General features: G+C 45.9%; 1 protein-coding gene across 4 annotated transcripts in view; it reads right to left on the bottom strand.

Annotated features, from left to right (window-relative positions):
* Nucleotides 1–21,188, bottom strand: part of LOC146869769 (triggering receptor expressed on myeloid cells 2-like) — a 143,865-nt gene that overhangs the window by 110,935 nt on the left and 11,742 nt on the right. For 3 of the 4 annotated variants that reach the window (XR_014966055.1, XM_085614809.1, XM_085614790.1), the window contains exon 2: nt 2,278–2,592. The exons of the other annotated variant lie outside the window; for it this stretch is intronic. Coding sequence is in view for 2 of the 3 variants with exons in the window: in XM_085614809.1 (XP_085470935.1) it covers nt 2,278–2,592 (315 nt within the window). In the remaining variant the exon portion in view is untranslated. The remainder of the gene's footprint in view (nt 1–2,277; nt 2,593–21,188) is intronic. 4 annotated transcript variants of the gene reach the window in all.

Raw genomic sequence — 21,188 nt, 5'->3', positions numbered from 1 at the left:
TCCCGGCGAAAGACATCGAGACGATCGTCAACAGGCAACTGACCGGCTTCCTTGAAGAGAACAACACCCTGGACTCGTCCCAATCCGGATTCCACAGCAACCACAGCACCTAAACCGCCCTCATCGCCGCCACTGACATCAGGACCCTGCTGGATAATGGCAAAACCGTGGCCCTCCTCCTAGACCTCTCAGCTGCCTTCGACACCGTCTGCCACCACACCCTATGCACACGCTTACACAACGCAGAGACCTGCGACAAAGCCCTGGACTGGATCACCTCCTTCCTCACCGGAAGAACCAAGAGAGTCCGCCTTCCCCATTCCGATCCGAAGCCACTAAGATCACTGGCAGCGTACCCCAAGGATCATCCCTCAGCCCGGCCCTTTTTAACGTCTACATGACACCGCTCGCCAACATCGTCCGATCGCACAACCTCAACATTGTCTCATACGCTGATGACACCCAGCTGATCCTCTCCCTCACCACGGACCACGCCACCGCCAAAACCAACTTCCACGAAGGAATGAAGGCTGTCGCCAAATGGATGAAGAACAGTTGCCTGAAACTAAACTCGGACAAGACGGAGGTCCTCATTCTCGGCTCCACCCCCTTTGCCTTGGAAGACTCCTGGTGGGCAGCCACTCTGGGAGCTGCGCCGACACCCACCGACCACACACGCAACCTGGGGTTCATCCTGGACTCATCATTATCAATGACCCAGCAAGTCAACGCCGTCTCCCCCTCCTGCTTCAACACCCTGCGCATGCTTCTCAAGATCTACAGATGGATCCCCACCAGAACCAGAAGGATGGTCACCCAGGCACTCGTCAGCAGCAGGCTGGACTACGGCAATGCCCTATACGCGGGAACCACGGCCAAACTCCAGAAAATACTTCAACGCATACAGAATGCATCCGCACGCCTAGTCCTCGACATCCCCCGCCACAGCCACATCACTGCCCACCTGAGAGAACTGCACTGGCTCCCCGTCAACAAGAGGATCACCTTCAAGCTCCTCACCCATGCTCACAAAGCACTCCACGACGCCGGACCAATATACCTCAACAAACGACTCACCTTCTACACTTCTACACCAGCTTCGCTTCGCTGACCTCGCCCTCGCCACCATTCCACGCATCCAACGAACGACCACTGGCGGCAGATCATTCTCCTACTTCGCCGCCAAGACAAGGAACACCCTCACCATCCACCTGCGAGAGCCCCAGGACCTCCTGAGCTCGAAGTGCTTCAGCCCCCCCCCCACCTTCCTCCTCGTGTGTGTCAGCCCAGCCTGGGCACACACCCAGCTGCACCAGAGTACTTCACCAATCTTTAAAAGACCATTTACTTGTTAACGAGGCCTTTTGTTTTTAACCCCTTCTTGGAGCCCCATGCTTCTCCACTCTGCATATTGCTGGAAGAGTCAGCCCCCCCGACATTTTAAGTAGCCCCCCCACTCAAAATTTGGCTCTAGTTGCGCCTCTGTTTGACATACACTGTCTTGATGTCTCTCTTTCTCTCTCCCCATCTCTCCTCTCCCGCACAAAGATGTCTCTCTTTCTCTCTCCCCATCTCTCCTCGCCCATACACGAATGTCTCTCTTTCTCTCTCTCTCCTCTCCCACACGCAGATGTCTCTTTGTCTCTCTCCCCATCTCTCCTCTCCCACACTCAGATGTCTCTCTTTCTCTCTCCCCATCTCTTCTCTCCCACACGCTAATGTCTCTCTCTCTCCCCATCGCTCCTCTTCCACACGCAGATGACTCTCTTTCTCCCCATCTCTCCTCTCCCACACACCGATGTATCTCTTTCTCTCTCCCCATCTCTCCTCGCCCATACACGAATGTCTCTCTTTCTCTCTCTCTCCTCTCCCACACGCAGATGTCTCTTTGTCTCTCTCCCCATCTCTCCTCTCCCACACTCAGATGTCTCTCTTTCTCTCTCCCCATCTCTTCTCTCCCACACGCTAATGTCTCTCTCTCTCCCCATCGCTCCTCTCCCACACGCAGATGTCTCTCTTTCTCCCCATCTCTCCTCTCCCACACACCGATGTATCTCTTTCTCTCTCCCCATCTCCCCTCTTTTTCTCTCTCCCCATCTCTCCTCTCCCGCACACAAATGTCTCTCTGTTTCTCTCTCTCAATTTCTTCTCTACCACACACAGATTTCTCTCGCTCTCTCTCCCCATCTCTCCTCTCCCACACACAGATGTCTCTCGCTCCCTCTCTCGCGCATGGACACAGTCTCTTTTGACATTCCTTCCCAGGGAAGTCCTCACCGTGCCGGACAGACAGGTGGACGCTGCTGGGCTTGTTGTCTTTGCCGACGCAGTAGAAAGTTCCAGAATCATTCACTCTCAGGTTGTGCAGCGTTATTTCTACTTTGTTCTCCGGGTCCTTGAGGCGGCCATGGAAGGGGTGATCGGAGTCCTGCCACGATGGGCGGACAGATGGACTGTAAATAACCACCTCCTTGGACCCGGTAGTGACGCAGCGGGGGTAGCGGGGCGCCCACCTCCACTCTCGCACCTCGCTGTCCAGGGAGCAGGAGATCTTCACATCCTCGCCGGCTTTCATCACCTTCACCCCAGACTCTGAAAGAGACACACATGGCCATGACAGACAAGGGCCTTGCATCGTGGGGAACCTCACCAGGGCCCTACTGGGAACCACCTCTGGCAAAGAGCTCGGCAGGGTGGGTGGGGGGGCTAAATCCGGCCCCCACCCTGGCGGCCAACCGGGGAAATGCTCAGTGCGCACTACAGCCTATCTGGCCCTGGACCTCACGATAAACACATTTTGGCTGGCCCGGTTACAGTCAGAGGGCCCGATTCACAGAACTAACTCAAGACAAAATCCTAAACTTACTACCATTTTGGTATTCACAGAAGGCACTTACCCATTTTAGTATTCACAGAAGACACTTACTCACTTCGGTGCTCTATATGCACGCTTCTTTTGATAGTATGTATATGCACGTTTCTTTTGATAGTATGTATATGCACGCTTCTTTTGATAGTCTGTATATGCACGCTTCTTTTGATAGTCTGTATATGCACGCTTCTTTTGATAGTCTGTCCAAGATATTAGTGAATGTCAAGAGTCCTACCCTTGACATTCTGTTGTACAGTCATTTTTCTGTGTCTCATATTACTGGAGGATGTTTCGAGTCAGCACTGCATAACTTACAAACTATTGGTCATCTGGGCCCGTGTTTCATATAGGCGGCACTGTCCCTCTTCGCATGGCCGCCTCAAGGACCCGGAGAACAAAGTAGAATTAACGCTGCACAACCTGAGAGTGAATGATTCTGGAACTTTCTACTGCGTCGGCAAAGACAACAAAAGAAACGTGCATATACAGACTATCAAAAGAAGCGTGCATATACATACTATCAAAAGAAGCGTGCATATACAGACTATCAAAAGAAACGTGCATATACATACTATCAAAAGAAACGTGCATATACATACTATCAAAAGAAGCGTGCATATAGAGCAAGTATAGGTTTACTATTTTAACTCCACATATATGCACTATGAAGATATATACATTGTCTGTGTGTATATATGTGAAGTTAGTTATAGAAAATCTATGCTTACTTCCCTTTCTATACTGTGCCCATGATATTTGGTGCCATTGAGAGCCCTACCCTGATATTCCGGGGCGCACCCCAGGGAATGAAAGCCTTCCAGAGACTGCATTGTGTTTGAATGATGGCTTCCAGGTTTGAGCCCTTGGAGGCGGGCGTATATTGGCAATGCCTGTTTTCCATCTGAAAGTCTGCATGGCACCCCTCTCTCTTCTCCATGTGCCCAGACTGGACCCAGCACTCTCACCGGCTGCTCTGCCGCAATTTTCAGAATTGACACATGTCAGTCAGGAAGATAGAATAGCTCCTAGTGCATCACCCAACTATTCTTCTCAATTTTATCTTATATTTTATTGTGTATTTTCTTCACAGAACTTTGTCCCATCTTCTCCAGAAATGATGGCAGTTAACAGTTCTTCAACGGCCATCCAGTCACACCGCACAGGAATTTGCAAGTGACTTCCAGCCCCACTGTTCCTAATGGGAAGGGTCACCATTTTTTAAAGGATTACAATCCCAAAATTGCTGTACGTGTTGCAGAACACACCTTTCACTTTCCCAGATATCCCAGATTCATACTTCGAAAAGCCTGACAAAACAGAGTGCATCATTTTTATGGGGTGGGGGAGCACGCGGCATAGCAGGCACTACACTCCCTGCAAGGATCATTGCACTCCCAGATATCAGGATGTATTGGTGGGCCTCTCAGCTTCAGATTATAAAGGAGTGGGGCTCCGCCCTGAGAGATAACACGGCTATGATGCTTGCAAAATCCAAAATGGAAACAGGCACGTATAGCCATTACATATATGGTGGGGCTAACAGAAGGAGGCTCTTGGAGCCCACCTGAGCAGTCCTTGAGAGATGGGACAAAGTCAGTAAATATTTAGGCTGGCAGGGAAGGGTCACCAAAGAAACTTCACTATGGCAGGATAGTAGGAGAGTATGTTAAAAGAAATGTGGAAACTGACTGGCTCTCAAAGGTGGGACATACTAGCCAGTTCTAGATTAGGTGATATGATGGATGGGGAGGGGCTAAAAATGTTTGAAAAGCTGCAAGAAGAATATGATCTGATGCCTTCCCAAAGGCATAAATACCTGAAGCTCCTCCGTTCTCTTATGGCAGAAAAGGTCTACTGGGGGTGTTGGACCCGGCCTCGTGGCGTGGCCCATTCCGACCCATAGCAACACCACACCTGATCCCCCACCCGTAGTAACACCACACCTGATCCCCCCACAGAACCCGGGGCTACCCCCGTCCTTCCCTCCATCTTCCCGACACCAGGCCCTGCACCCCAGATGGCCACCCCCGACCCCAGTGCAACCCCGGCCTAGTCGCGCCATGCCGGCTGGGGGGAGAAAGAGCTCCCGGTGATCAGGAGAGGGAGGAGCAGTTTCACTCACACCTCTGGCCTCCTCTCAAGAGTTGGTTTCGATCGCCCTCCGGCCACCCTGAGGGCTGGCTTCACGCCTGCTGCGTGTCTGGAATCCCTCCCGACACCGCCTTGAAAGGATCAAAGGACCGCGTGGCAGGAACCCCCAACAAACGACCCCCAGGGCTAAGACCCCAGCCTGTTTGTCGCAGGGTGGTCAGGTACACACTCTGTCCTTCCTGAGGCTGGCCCTTCTAACAGGGGGAAATGCCAGATAGCAGCCCACAGGGGGCCAATGGAGGACATGGATTGGGAAGCGGCTTTGGTCTCCAGAGAAGTAGCGATAAAATCCAGACTGAGACAGTTCAGCTAAAAATTCTCAATACAGTATATTTATGTTTTCTGTTTTTCAGTTAAACCCAATTGTAACTGATAAAACGCCACAGAAGGGAATGTTTGCTTTTCAGTGGTAACCATAAAACACCAGACGTTGCCTCACTTTTACTCCCTTCGCAGAAATTGATGTCAAACAGTATATGTGTAGCCCCTACCTCTAAGCTGTGATATATGCTCCCGTTATGACAGACTCAGGCCATGGCAATCCACTTAAAATGCGCTTGTGACCATCCACATTGTCTTAAGGTCCCCATGACCTACTTCCAATCCTTTTCTGAGAGCAGAGGAGTGTGGTGCATCTAACATCTCTTCAGTTCCAAGTTTACTGCTTGCTGCTGTATAGTGGGCAGCAGACTCGCAGCTGAGCTCTGAGTAGTGTCTCTTTCCAAGGCAAGTGGCAACTCCATGACGTCATCCTCATTCATTGAGAGGGGACAGAGCTTTGCTTTCTAAAAGCTCAGCTATCAGGATTGTAGCAGCAAAGATTACAGTGCACACAGATGCTTCCAGTATCAATATCCTCCCATAAAGCACTGCACCTTTCATTTCTGTTAGGTTTACATCAAGATGGTCTGAAAAGTTAGCCCTCAGGAGCCACATACCCTCATACAAAAGGATCAGGGGCTGTATCCTGAAAATCTTCAGTGCCCATGCACTGCCACAGAAAGAGTCCATGCACTTGTTTTGGAACGTGAGCTGCTTTTAGTGCATACATTAACTCAGAACAGAACACCTCAGACACTTGAATAGGCAACAGCTGCTCTTTGTTTCCTAGTTTGTGCTGCAGACAGCAGAGTTTCAGTGAAAGCAGGGGCATGGACCGGTTCTGAGCCTGTGCACTAATGTACATTTAGCCCCACAGTTACCAAGTTCAAATTTCATTCCTATTTCTTCTGGGTAAAAATGATGCTGGGAACTACTGCTGGCAAAACAAGGCTAGACCTTTGGCAAAATAACACAGACAAACCACTGTGATGCATTTAATGCAAATATATTGAGCTGTGATTTTTCTTTCCCCCAAGATAGAAAATACACTAGAACAGTGCACATTGCACAGAACACAAAGGTAAAGTGTCTTGAGCAGTTGCCACACCCTGGGGCATATTTACAAGCCCCTATCGCCATGGGAATGTCACTTTTTGTGACGTTCCCATGGCGATAGGGGCTTCGCCTTATTTACAAGGCAACGTTAAGTCACTTAACGTGGCTTAACGCTGCCTTGTACATAAGGACCCCTTTCACGCTATGCTTAGCATGAAAGGGGTGGGAAGTAGGTGGTGAGGTGGGCATTCCACCACAACACCCATTGATTTTGACACTGTCCCCTATTTACAAGGGCAGCGTAAATAGGAGGCAGTGCCAAAATCAAGAGCAGGAAAATCCTGGTCTTAAGTTGGCGAAACAAGGAGAAATGCATTATTTCCCCTCGTTTTTGCTTTTTCCATGTGTGTGCTGCCTTGTGTAGCACATGTGGAAAAAGCAAAACGCCTTGGATTGTTTATGTAAAGGAAGGTGTCCCTTCCTGCACATAAACAATTGTTGGACTTGGCCCTTTTTGCAGGGTCATCCCTGAACTTTTTGCCTTCCTCCTATATTTTTCTGACCTGTTGTTGGCTGTTTTATGACTCTGGGCACTTTACCACTTCTGATCAGTGCTAAAGTGCATATGCTCTCCCTATGTAAATTGATGTATGGATTAGTGATTCCGTGATTGGCTGATTTGGTTTACTTGTCAGTCCCTAGTACAGTGCACCAGGAGTGCCCAGGGCTGGTAATCCAAATGCTGCTGGTGGGCTTGCAGCACTGATTGTGCCAACCACAGAAGCAGCCTGTTAAAGTGTGTCTAAGGCTTGAAATTGCAGAGCCTGTGTGCAGTCTGGTACTGCCATGCGGACTGGGCAAGTGCACCCACTTGCCAGTCCCCAAACCTTCCCTTTTCTTCATATCAGACACCCCTATGGTAGGCCCAAGGGTAGGGTGCGTTCTAAGGATAAGGTAGGACAGGCCCCGGTGTGTGTGGCATGTTCTAATAGTGAATTACAGCCATTTTCGTTTTTCACTATTGCAAGGCTACCTGTTCTCCATAGGCCATAATGGGCAGTTTGGCTATTACATCTTATAATCTAATATAAATTAGAATTTAGGATGCCTGAACTCAGAATGATAAAAGACCTCTTTTAGTGAAGTTGGTTTTAACATACTGTGTTTGAGAATACCACTTTTAGAAAGTAAGTATTTTCTTGTCTAACCATTCAAACCTGCCTCTGCTAGGCTGTGTATTCCTTGTCTGGAGTTTGAGTGACAGGGCTGGGGAATTCCAGAAGACAGGGTGAGGTGTCCCAGTGGTGAATAGAGAGATCTGCAGCCAGATGGGAGGGAGGAGCTGCACCTGGGACCATAATAGGGCTGTGCCTTCCCTCCACAATGCTGGCTCCACCTCCTGTGGTGCGTCTGATGTCTCTGCCCTGCACTCTGAAAGGAAAGAAGGAGTCAGGTAAACAAAGTGCTCCAGGACTGACCAGAACCGGTTTGAACAAGGCAAAGGCCCCTCGGCCCTCAGAGGACAAAGGATTTTGGAGTATAAGTATTGGGACCCTGATCCCAAGAATTTAGATCACTTTGGGAAAACAAGAAGAAACCTCTGCTGAGGAGAGGAACCAAGAAGAAACTGAGGAGAAACTATCCCTGAAACTGGGGGATTGGTCTGCAGGGGTTGCCTACTGCCAAAGAGAGGAGAAAGGAACTTTGTGTATACTTTTGCTCAACTTGTGAAGGATTTCCAAGGGCTTGGAAAAGAGCTTGCCTCCTGCTGAAGTCTCAGGGACAACAGACTTCAACCACCAGCTTCCCAGAGTTCTTTGGAAGTGCCTGCTGCTGTTTTGGGGCCTTCTGAGGGACTGCGTGTCGCAAGGAGCTGGAAGCGCGACTCAAGAAGGAGAAGCGTGCTGCCGTCGGAGCTGTTGTCGTCGCATTGTGTAAAGGGGTGTCGCCGCTGCAGTTGTCGCATCGAGCGGAAGCATCTCGCATCATCGAAGAAGTGTCTCGCAACGCCGAAGAAGCGTGTCACCATCGCAGCCATTGTAGCCATCGTAGCTGACGCATTGCACCGCATCAAGAGAAGAGTCTCGCATCGAGGAAGAAGCGTGTCGCCATCGCAACCATCGTAGTTGTCGCAATGCACCGCATCAGGAAAAGCGCCTCAAATCCACGGAGAAGCGTGCCGCCGTCGGTGCTGTTGTCGTCACATCGCGTAAAGGGGTGTCGCCGCTGCAGCATCGCATCGAGCAGAAGCGTCTAGCAACGTCGGAGAAGAGTGCTGCTGCCAAGGCCGCTGTCGTCGCATGGCGTAAAGTGTGTCGCAGCTGAAGCATCGAATCGAGTCTTCTCGCAACATCGGAGAAGCGTGCCGCATCTGGAAGATCTTCACATCTTTATTTCTTTGCACCAAAATCTTCAACACATCAACATCGTTGCAACACTGTCGTTGCCCTGCGTGTCGCATCTAAAAGGTAAATTGACTTAAAGTGTCACATTTAAGAACTAAAGAGAACTAAGCAAAATTCTACCATCTAAAGTAACAGTATTGTGAATTTTTGTCATTTAATGGTCTTGTGGTAAATCTATATAAAGAATACTTATTTTTTATATAAAACCTGTGTCGTGTCCATCTGTAGTGTTGTCACTTGGTTACTGTATGTGTTCACAAATGCTTTACACACTGCCTCTGAGATAAGCCTGTTTGATCGTGCCAAGCTACCAAGGGGGTGAGCAGAGGTTATTTTAGGAGTGTACCCCCTTACCCTGACTAGAGGAGAGGGTCCCTATTTGTCACAAGTGCATACCTGTGCCAACTGGAGACCCCCAAGTCTAACAACAATCGTTAAAAAAAACAAGCATTTGCAATGCATCGGTCTCGCCTTTGCGACCTTATATGTATTTAGCTATGCAGCACTTTAGCCTGGGTGCCCAAACATCTACTGTTCTTTAACATGGAGCGAAAGTAAGCACCAAACTGCGTGACGCCAGGTATGGGAACACAAGGCGAGAAATATTGCTTTTCAATGGGAAATGGTAGTCCAAAGCTCTGTTTTTAATATAAAATCAGAGCCTTCGGTTGTCATATCACTGAAAATAAAAGATTTGAAAAAAATATTATTGTCTACGGGTTGCTCGTGGAAGACAACTTCTATGGACTGGAATCTAGAGAATGCTAAGGTGATTCTGGTATTTTAATGTCCTCTGCTGGTTGTTTTCTATCAAGAAAGTTAAATAGAGGTAGTTACCCGAAAAATAAAAAAAGAGAAAGTCCCTCAGCAGAAAGCAATTCTGGTATTTTACTGACCTAGAGGCAGTTGAACAGAAAAAAAAGTCGGAAGCAGACAAGTCCTAGGGCTGATCTCCAGAGCCCACAAAGTACATACACATATAAGTATATAATAAGTATATACAAGAGGTCTCGAAAGCTCGACCTAATGACATTTTGTAACTTCCGTGAGTGCTGCATTAAGCAGCACACATTGAAGTGACAAAAGAGCATTTCAAGATTGTTTCTGTGCAGGAAGGGGGACGTTCCTGTACATAAACAATCTTCCCCTGCACGCAGGGGGAAACGCAGGGCTGCACCATATTCTTGTAAACATGGTGCAGCCCTGTGTTTCTGAAGTGGTAGAGTGTGTCATTAAGCCAAGGAGGCTAATGACATGCTCCGCCACTTCTGTTGTAAATATCCCACCCAGTGCTGGTGCCCAAAGTGCTGCTCAGAAGACTGCGTCTGGCACGGCTTTCCAAATACCAAGGCTGCATAGTCTGAAATCCAACTTGGGTCTCTTTAACCTAGTACCAGACCTTCTCTGCCCCTTTATTTCACTCTTGCAAGTTCCTGTTTTGTGTCTTGGTGATGTTTTTTCCTTTTTGCACTTTCTTCTTTTTCCCTCAAAAGACATGCCTAGAGGTCTTTGTGGGTTGTATGTTGAAACAACGAGTTCCTCAACAACGACTCCCTAAACAACGCGGTCTTTAGTACGACCGTGTCTCAACCACAATTTTTTTTACCACGCATTCCTTTACCTCAAATCTTCACGGTAAAGGAATGCATGGTAAACCCACCCCCTAAAAACTAAACCAAACCCCTTCCACTCCCCCAAAACGAACACAAATCCCAACTCCCCACTACCCACCCCCTAAAAATTAACACGAACCCCCACCCCCTAAAAACTAACATGAATCCCTTCCACCCTTTAAAATTAACATGAACCCCTCCCACCCCCTAAAAACTAACCAAACCCCTCCCATCCCCTAAAAACTAACACAAACCCCTCCAACCCCCTAAAACCTATCATGAATCCCACCACCCCCTAAAAACTAACACAAACCCCTCCCACCCCCTAAAAACTAACCCAAACCCCTCCCACCCCCTAAACACTAACATGTACCCCCTCCCCCTAAAAACGAACACAAACCCCCTCCCTACCCCCAAACCCCTCTTACATGTCCTGTTCCTGTCCGATGCTCCTCTCAACTCTGCCCAGTCCGAACACTAGACCAACTTAGCCTTAGCCACGCACATGCGTGGTTAAGGCTAAGTCGCTGTTTAAGCTAGTCGTTGTTCGACTTGTCTGACTCAAGAACTCGTTGTTCCAGAGTCATTGTTCAGGATGTTTCCCGTCTTTGTACTAGCATTCCAACAGCCACAAAATGCCATAGACGTGGCAGAACAATGTGACGAGCACAAACAAATCAGACAAGGCATCCTGCAGGCCATGACATTTCTTTTCTATCAAGCTGCTTGTTCATGCAGGAGCACAGTTTACTGTCGCCAGAGTCTCTGTAGCAGTATGCATATTACTTTCTTCACAGATTTCTCTATTTGACTATGTAGAGCAGGAGTAGACCCAGATCACACAGTAATAATACCATTTATTTGCCCAGTTCTTTCTCTGTGTCCTGAGGCAAAGAACAGGATGGTGTGACATTGGCTTGCAATAACCGCTCACCCCACCATATGTAGCTCGTGACTTACGCAGAAAGTCTTAATTCAGTAGATCTTTGCCAGTTGTCTGAAGAGTAGAGCAGCAAAGTGTGATAAACACCCACCATTAACCTTTTATCTGCTACAATCAAATCTGAATAGGGTGCAAACATATCGACGTCTGTACACATCTTTGACATGTTGAGAGACGAATAATTGGAAAAGAGTCTGAGGATTGAGGATTGGACAGGCAGGGAGAAGAGAGGTATACTGGACAAAAGGAATGGATGATGTAAGGAAAGAAATAAAAACAACTTTCTTTATAAGCACTGAAGAAACACCCTCCCCAAGATTTTGGAATGACAAAAAAGAGTAAACACTGATGACCACTGATTTTTACAGTTTTTTAAAACAATGGAAAACACTGAAAAAAAAACCATTGGAATTCACAACAAATAGAAACTGAAAACAGGAAAGCCTGCACATATTATAAAGGAAGCAGAATCCACAAAATGGGCGGGGACAGACTCCTACCTGTATTAAATGCAGTTTGGCTGAAGGCACATTCCTGCATATGGTCTGGGAATGTCCACCAATTAGCTGATAATGAAAACATATCACTAAGGAATTGGAATGATGCTGGAAGCAGATACACCCTGCATCCCTCATGTCGTCATACTGGGAATACCATGTGAAGTAGATATACTACAAGCTAGATTGTTGGTTTTTGGATTGGGATTTGTGTTAGCCAAAAGCGACATTGCCAGAATATGGGGGAGGTAGCATGCCCCGACCAAGCAACTGTGTTTAACAGGCATGTATGTGTAGATGGAGGCGGAACGTGTAGTATGAAGGGAGGGGAGCCCAAGGAAGTTTAAAAGTGTGGGGTCACTAGAGAACACTTCATGGCTTGACTTGGGATGGGAGACTATGGGGGGCAATACACATGTGGGCCAAAAGATGAAAAAAACAAAGATCAAATGGAATGGAGAAGGATCCAGGGCTCTTAGAGGCTGAAAGGGAAGGGAGGAATATTTCGAATACTTTATCCCGCTTAGTGAATACATGGTGCAGATACTGTGCAGAAATGTGCTGACCAAATATAGTATTGTAGATATGTACTGTGGTAAGTTGGAACAATGAATAACTAAAGTTTAAAAACAATTCACCACAAGGCCGTCCAGACCCTCTGCGCAGCTCGGCATGCTGACCGCTGAGTCAGCGCCCCAGCTGCAGGTGCTGTGTGCAGCTCGGTCGCCCATATCCACTGATGGCGGCCCACTGCCATACCCCATCATCAGTGCTCCGCGGAATCCAGAGGCCCGTCATCAGTGCTCCGTGGAATCCAGAGGCCCGTCATCAGTGCTCCACGGAATCCAGAGGCCCGTCGGCCGCCTCACTGGGGATAACCAGGACGTCCATAGAGGGCGGAGGCCAGGCCCGGTTCTAGTGGGGGCGCCGGGTGGGCCAGCCCCACCCAAACATCAGCCTGGCACATCCAAGCATGAGCATGTCAAGAGAGAAGGAACTGTACAACTCCAGATTGAACCTTACAGTGAAACATTAGACAGAAGACGCAGAGGGTTGTCAGGATTTCCATCAACTGCCAAGAGAGGCCAGTGTCATCATCTGGTCATCCTTCAATCTTGGCCACTTTTCCTCAAAGCCTTGAGGGGAATCATGTGGCTAAAAGATTGCAACTGAGCCAACAAAGTATAGTCCCAGAAGGAGAAAGACCAGAGGTAACTGATAATCGTTGAATTGAAAGATAGTATGTATTCTCTTACTTGGTGGAGATGATAATAGTACAGTGCAGGACAGTGAAAATAAAAAGGAGTTGGAAAAGAGAGAAACAGCCTTTAATCACTATCTCTGTACCAATCCTCTTAAAAACGTGCTAAAGCAACATAGAACAAATAAGTTGCTTCACAGTGGGTCAACTAGTTTCAGCCTAGATTGAACAGTGTCCGGCTTTCTTCAGGACCTATATGACAAAGTGTGCTACTGCACCAGTGAACTTGTGATTTAAAATACAAAAATTGTCAAATGTACAACCTTAGATGATGAGATCTCAAAAAGGACAGGGTGATCTTCACTCCTGGAACAGATGAATACATAGAGAAATCAGAATTATATACATTTGGGGGGATAGGTAAGTTACTTACAAGTCTCAGCAACGCATATGGTGCGGTACTCATTTATACAAGCCAATGAACCAATGGCGCACTTTAATAGTAAATTATTAAACATGTGCACTCACCTGTACCTTTCTAGATACACACCTCACCTCACCCGGTCACTAACTCAGGGATGGGAGACCCCGCTCTATAATTGTGAGAGAGTGGATCAGTGTTAGTGTGGAAGATATTCATTATTCCTTCTAACATGTAATAAAAACCTAATATTGTCCGTATATCAACATTCTGTCTACCAAACAGTGAAGACACAGGAGGGGAAGGGGAAGAAAAGAAAGTAACTGTTTAACCTCACCATTGAGGTTACAACACAGTTGTATAGAGTGAATGGCCACCTAGATGTCGTGTCTGCTAGATACTGAGCCGGAGCCCCAGCAGATGCAGCAGTATCTGTCGATAAATTTTGCAACACGGGTGACAAACAAAAGTCTATGCCGACGCCCGGTCTATTATGGTCAATGGTGCGTATCGTTTGTGGTGTTCTTAGCAGTTATTTCAGAGGGAAAATAACGCTATCTGATTAAGTGTATTTAGCGTCATGTGGCAACTATTGTGGCTGCTCACGTACAGGGTAAAAAAACTATAGACCTCGTATATTCAGAACAGAAAGCGAGTGTCAAGTATTTTGCTACCCTAGAGGCGAACAACGCTGATGTTAAAACCGCTGATGTTAAAACAGGCTATCTAATACAGATTGGACACCAAGAAAGACGGTAAAGTTCGGAGAAGCTCACCTGTCCGTCGGTGCCTCGGGCTCCCCTGTGGTTGTGGGAGGTACCGAGGCGCCGATCAGGTGGTGTATTTACGTGTGCGCGTGACGAGCAACGCGTTGCCAATCAGAGCAGACTGTAAGAACTACAGGATGACCTCATCTTTACAGGAAGTAGTAGTTTAAACGGAGTTCGTGTTGGAATCACTGTGAACAATAAAGTTCACCAGTACATCAGTGATTCCTCGACTACGTAAATATAAGTGTATGTCATGTGGCCCTTGAAGCTGCACAACAGAACTATTCGTGACACACAGTACAACAGCAGGATGTAGACATTCCATCTTAATGATTCTGACCAGCTTGACATTTGTCATTGTGTATAGGATACCATGTGTTTACAAAGAGACACACTATTGTAAGATATTAGAGAATACAACAAATCTTGTTATAGTCCTCCTTATAAACTTAACATTACAGGTGCTAGAGAGGAATTTGAAGTACTAGAAAGAAACTCTAATACTTGGATCATACAGCATTATTGTGCTAGCTGTTCCCCAATGGACTACGATAAAGTGGTCCATGGTATCGAATCGTTTAGTCCGGTCTGATCACTGCGCACTTTAAAGACCCAACGCTGTTCTTTATTGAACAAAAATTGGGTTTTGTTCGTGATATGAGATGGTATGAATGGTTTTTCTAAAACCGTCCAAATAAAATCTTCTGCTTTGTGGTTTTTTTCAACAAAATGTCGAGTCAACTTGGTGTTGGTCTTGCTGCATCTAAATGTGCTTTTGTGTTCCTGCATTCTTATTTTGACTTTGCGAGTTGTCATGCCTACATACTGGTATTGACATGGGCACTTCAGAAGATAAATGAGGTTCTCACTGTTGCAATTAGTAAATGATTTCTGTAACCAAGGTCTATTCGTACCTATCTCAATTGATTTAGAGTGTCTGGTTTGGGGACAAACAGCGCACCCCCCACAGGGATAGTGACCTTGGATGGCTGGTAGGTTCCACAAGGTACCTTGTGTGAATACTTCTCGTTCTTTTGGGCGGGTGTTAACCAATTTGTCTCGGAGATTCTGGCCCCTTTTAAATGCAAAAAGAGGCATGGGGATTTTTTGATTACTCATGTTCAAGATCCTCCAATTTTTTCGAATACTCTTCTGGATGCCATTAGAGAGTGTGCTAAAGGTATGGACGAAAGTGAGGCGCTCCAGGGGTGGTTTTGTTGGTTGAGGTTCAAGTAGTGCATCTCTATGATTGTTCAATGCCCGTTTGCATGCATTTTTTATCAGTTTCTTAGGGTATAGTTTCACTGATAACTGGTTTGAAAGATCACTAGCATGCTGTTTGTATAGATCAACAGACGAACAATTCCGTCGGAGACGAAGGAATTGTCCGAACGGTAGATTATCTCTTAAGGATTTAGGGTGTTGGGAATCATATCTTAAAAGAGAATTGCAGGCCATGGGTTTACGATAGAGTTCGCTAGCTAGGCCATTAGGTGTCACAAAGATAGACAGATCCAAGAAGGAAATTCTGGTCTTGTGTGCTTCTAGAGTGAACCTCAAGAAAGCATTGCGGGTGTTCAGCCATTCTTGAAAGGATATAGCCGATTCTAAACTACCTCTCCACACTACCAAGATATCGTCAATATACCTCTTCCATAGTCTGATAGACTGATGGAAGGGGTTGGTCTCATTGAGAACATGATCTTGTTCAAACCTATGAACGTACAGGTTCGCCAGACTTGGCGCGAAAACACTTCCCATGCTCGTACCCGAGACTTGGAGATAGATCCTGTCTTCATACATGAAGAAATTCTCTTTCATTGCAAGCTGTGCTAATGCCATGATGAAATTGACTGGCGTGATGGAGTCTAAGTTCGCAGCATTGAGGATGGAAGCAATGGTATCCAATGTTTCGTCTTGTGAAATAGATGTATAAAGAGATTCTACATCAAAAGAAACAAGCAAATCTTGTTCTGAATCGAAATCTACTGTGGGAAGGAGGCGAAGCACATCTTTGGTGTCTTGAAGATAGGTCGGCATTTCCTTCACCAGTGGTCTCAAAAAGAAATCTACAAACGTAGACAGAGGTTCTAATATGGAACCGATACCTGATATAATTGGTCTTCCAGGGGGAGGTCTTTGGGTCTTGTGAATTTTTGGTAATGTATAGAAATATGGCATTACCGGATGAGTAGTCTGTAGATAAGTGCTTTCTTGTGAGGTTATCCAACCTTCAGTAAGTCCTTCTTCTACCAGCCTGGTGATGGTCTTGCCAATCCTTCCAGATGGATCTTCTTTTAAGCGACGATAGAATCTGTCGTTGTCAAGTTGCCTGAGGCATTCTTCTCGATAGTTATGGGTATCCATTATGACTGTCGCTCCCCCTTTGTCAGCAGGCTTGATGGTTATTCCTCTATCTTCAGTGAGAGAGCGGAGAGCGATTGATTCACGCCTAGAGAGATTACTGTAACTCTGCACTTTGTTTGTGCAGAGATTCGTAATGTCTTCTTGAACTTTCATTTCGAAAGTCAATACTTGTGGTGGAATTTGATGCACTGGAGGATTAAATGTGGATCGTATCTTCAAGCCTGTGTTCGTAGTGTCTGTAGTGGGTGTTGACATATCTTTGTCTTTGAAGAAATGGTGTAGGCGAATCTTGCGAAAGAATTTCGCAAGTTCGCATTGTATTTGGAAATCGTTACCACAGGATGTGGCAACAAAACCTAGACCCTTATTGAGAACTGATTGTTCATCTGGGGTGAGAACCCTCTGGCTGAGGTTGACTATCAGATTTCTTCCGGGTTCTGCCCCGGTTGGGGTTGGTTCTGCTTGGATCTGCTGCGAGTGTTCACCTGTGGGGCGACCGGAGTTGTTAAATTCCAATGAACTTGTGTTCGTTGGTTTCTTCTTCTGCCTCTGGTCCGGCCTCTGCCTGACCCTAAAAAAGGCTGGTTGGTAAAGTCCTGCATTTGCATTGGATATGCTCTTGGTTGTGGAAAGTGTTGTGGAGGGAAATCCCACGGAGAGGGGGGCCACCATTGTTGGAACTGTGGTGCTATATATCCTCTCCAAGGACGTCTTGAACCACAGCCTCTTGGTTGTTGTCTAGTTGTTTCTAGGAATTCAGAGTCACTTGAGTTATCTTCTGAACTACTGCCTGAATAATTTGAACCATATCTTTTCCCTTTCCTGTTGAATTCTACGGGAGTGTAGTTATCACTGGTGTAAGGATACACTACTTCGTGTTTAAATTTGGCCAGGTCTTTTTAAAATTTCTCAATCTTAGATATTAGAATCGTGTCCTTAAACTCTTTGTTAGATTTGTTGGAGTCATCTTGTTGTTTCTTAAAAAGGGTGCTAGTGATGGTAGTCTTAATCTGTGCCTCTATCACCTGTATTTCTATCAGGATAGCATCAGCTATACGTTTGGCCGTGGTGATAATCAAAATCAGCCAGTCGCGTGTGCAGCGCCAGGCTATTAGGGACCAATCTTTTACAAAGCTTTTATCTTGTAAGAATAGTCGAGGGGCGTGAATCAATCGCTCTCCGCTCTCTCCGCTCTCTCACTGAAGATAGAGGAATAACCATCAAGCCTGCTGACAAAGGGGGAGCGACAGTCATAATGGATACCCAGAACTATCGAGAAGAATGCCTCAGGCAACTTGACAACTACAGATTCTATCGTCGCTTAAAAGAAGATCCATCTGGAAGGATTGGCAAGACCATCACCAGGCTGGTAGAAGAAGGACTTACTGAAGGTTGGATAACCTCACAAGAAAGCACTTATCTACAGACTACTCATCCGGTAATGCCATATTTCTATACATTACCAAAAATTCACAAGACCCAAAGACCTCCCCCTGGAAGACCAATTATATCAGGTATCGGTTCCATATTAGAACCTCTGTCTACGTTTGTAGATTTCTTTTTGAGACCACTGGTGAAGGAAATGCCGACCTATCTTCAAGACACCAAAGATGTGCTTCGCCTCCTTCCCACAGTAGATTTCGATTCAGAACAAGATTTGCTTGTTTCTTTTGATGTAGAATCTCTTTATACATCTATTCCACAAGACGAAACATTGGATACCATTGCTTCCATCCTCAATGCTGCGAACTTAGACTCCATCACGCCAGTCAATTTCATCATGGCATTAGCACAGCTTGCAATGAAAGAGAATTTCTTCATGTATGAAGACAGGATCTATCTCCAAGTCTCGGGTACGAGCATGGGAAGTGTTTTCGCGCCAAGTCTGGCGAACCTGTACGTTCATAGGTTTGAACAAGATCATGTTCTCAATGAGACCAACCCCTTCCATCAGTCTATCAGACTATGGAAGAGGTATATTGACGATATCTTGGTAGTGTGGAGAGGTAGTTTAGAATCGGTATATCCTTTCAAGAATGGCTGAACACCCGCAATGCTTTCTTGAGGTTCACTCTAGAAGCACACAAGACCAGAATTTCCTTCTTGGATCTGTCTATCTTTGTGACACCTAATGGCCTAGCTAGCGAACTCTATCGTAAACCCATGGCCTGCAATTCTCTTTTAAGATATGATTCCCAACACCCTAAATCCTTAAGAGATAATCTACCGTTCGGACAATTCCTTCGTCTCTGACGGAATTGTTCGTCTGTTGATCTATACAAACAGCATGCTAGTGATCTTTCAAACCAGTTATCAGTGAAACTATACCCTAAGAAACTGATAAAAAATGCATGCAAACGGGCATTGAACAATCATAGAGATGCACTACTTGAACCTCAACCAACAAAACCACCCCTGGAGCGCCTCACTTTCGTCCATACCTTTAGCACACTCTCTAATGGCATCCAGAAGAGTATTCGAAAAAATTGGAGGATCTTGAACATGAGTAATCAAAAAATCCCCATGCCTCTTTTTGCATTTAAAAGGGGACAGAATCTCCAAGACAAATTGGTTAACACCCGCCCAAAAGAACGAGAAGTATTCACACAAGGTACCTTGTGGAACCTACCAGCCATCCAAGGTCACTATCCCTGTGGGGGGTGCGCTGTTTGTCCCCAAACCAGACACTCTAAATCAATTGAGATAGGTACGAATAGACCTTGGTTACAGAAATCATTTACTAATTGCAACAGTGAGAACCTCATTTATCTTCTGAAGTGCCCATGTCAATACCAGTATGTAGGCATGACAACTCGCAAAGTCAAAATAAGAATGCAGGAACACAAAAGCACATTTAGATGCAGCAAGACCAACACCAAGTTGACTCGACATTTTGTTGAAAAAAACCACAAAGCAGAAGATTTTATTTGGACGGTTTTAGAAAAACCATTCATACCATCTCATATCACGAACAAAACCCAATTTTTGTTCAATAAAGAACAGCGTTGGGTCTTTAAACTGCGCAGTGATCAGACCGGACTCAACGATTCGATACCATGGACCACTTTATCATAGTCCATTGGGGAACAGCTAGCACAATAATGCTGTATGATCCAAGTATTAGAGTTTCTTTCTAGTACTTCAAATTCCTCTCTAGCACCTGTAATGTTAAGTTTATAGGGAGGACTATAACAAGATTTATTGTATTCTCTAATATCTTACAATAGTGTGTGTCCTTTGTAAACACATGGTATCCTATACACAATGACAAATGTCAAGCTGGTCAGAATCATTAAGATGGAATGTCTACATCCTGCTGTTGTACTGTGTGTCACGAATAGTTCTGTTGTGTAGCTTCAAGGGCCACATGACATACACTTATATTTACGTAGTCGAGGAATCACTGATGTACTGGTGAACTTTATTGTTCACAGTGATTCCAACACGAACTCCGTTTAAACTACTACTTCCTGTAAAGATGAGGTCATCCTGTAGTTCTTACAGTCTGCTCTGATTGACAACGCGTTGCTCGTCACGCGCACACGTAAATACACCACCTGATCGGCGCCTCGGTACCTCCCACAAACACAGGGGAGCCCGAGGCACCGACGGACAGGTGAGCTTCTCCGAACTTTACCGTCTTTCTTGGTGTCCAATCTGTATTAGATAGCCTGTTTTAACATCAGCGGTTTTAACATCAGCGTTGTTCGCCTCTAGGGTAGCAAAATACTTGACACTCGCTTTCTGTTCTGAATATACGAGGTCTATAGTTTTTTTACCCAGTACGTGAGCAGCCACAATAGTTGCCACATGACGCTAAATACACTTAATCAGATAGCGTTATTTTCCCTCTGAAATAACTGCTAAGAACACCACAAACGATACGCACCATTGACCATAATAGACCGGGCGTCCGCATAGACTTTTGTTTGTCACCCGTGTTGCAAAATTTATCGACAGATACTGCTGCATCTGCTGGGGCTCCGGCTCAGTATCTAGCAAACACGACATCTAGGTGGCCATTCACTCTATACAACCGTGTTGTAACCTCAATGGTGAGGTTAAACAGTTACTTTCTTTTCTTCTCCTTCCCCCCCTGTGTCTTCACTGTTTGGTAGACAGAATGTTGATATACGGACAATATTAGGTTTTTATTACATGTTAGAAGGAATAATGAATATCTTCCACACTAACACTGATCCACTCTCTCACAATTATAGAGCGGGGTCTCCCATCCCTGAGTTAGTGACCGGGTGAGGTGAGGTCTGTATCTAGAAAGGTACAGGTGAGTGCACATGTTTAATAATTTACTATTAAAGTGCGCCATTGGTTCATTGGCTTGTATAAATGAGTACCGCACCATATGCGTTGCTGAGACTTGTAAGTAACTTACCTATCCCCCCAAATGTATATAATTCTGATTTCTCTATGTATTCATCTGTTCCAGGAGTGAAGATCACCCTGTCCTTTTTGAGATCTCATCATCTAAGGTTGTACATTTGACAATTTTTGTATTTTAAATCACAAGTTTACTGGTGCAGTAGCACACTTTGTCATATAGGTCCTGAAGA

This window comes from Triturus cristatus, chromosome 1_1 (genome assembly GCF_964204655.1).
Source record: "Triturus cristatus chromosome 1_1, aTriCri1.1, whole genome shotgun sequence".
NCBI classification, from domain to species: Eukaryota; Metazoa; Chordata; class Amphibia; order Caudata; family Salamandridae; genus Triturus; species Triturus cristatus.
The sequence above is the reverse complement of the archived record's forward strand: the minus strand, read 5'-3'. Positions and strand labels throughout refer to the sequence as shown.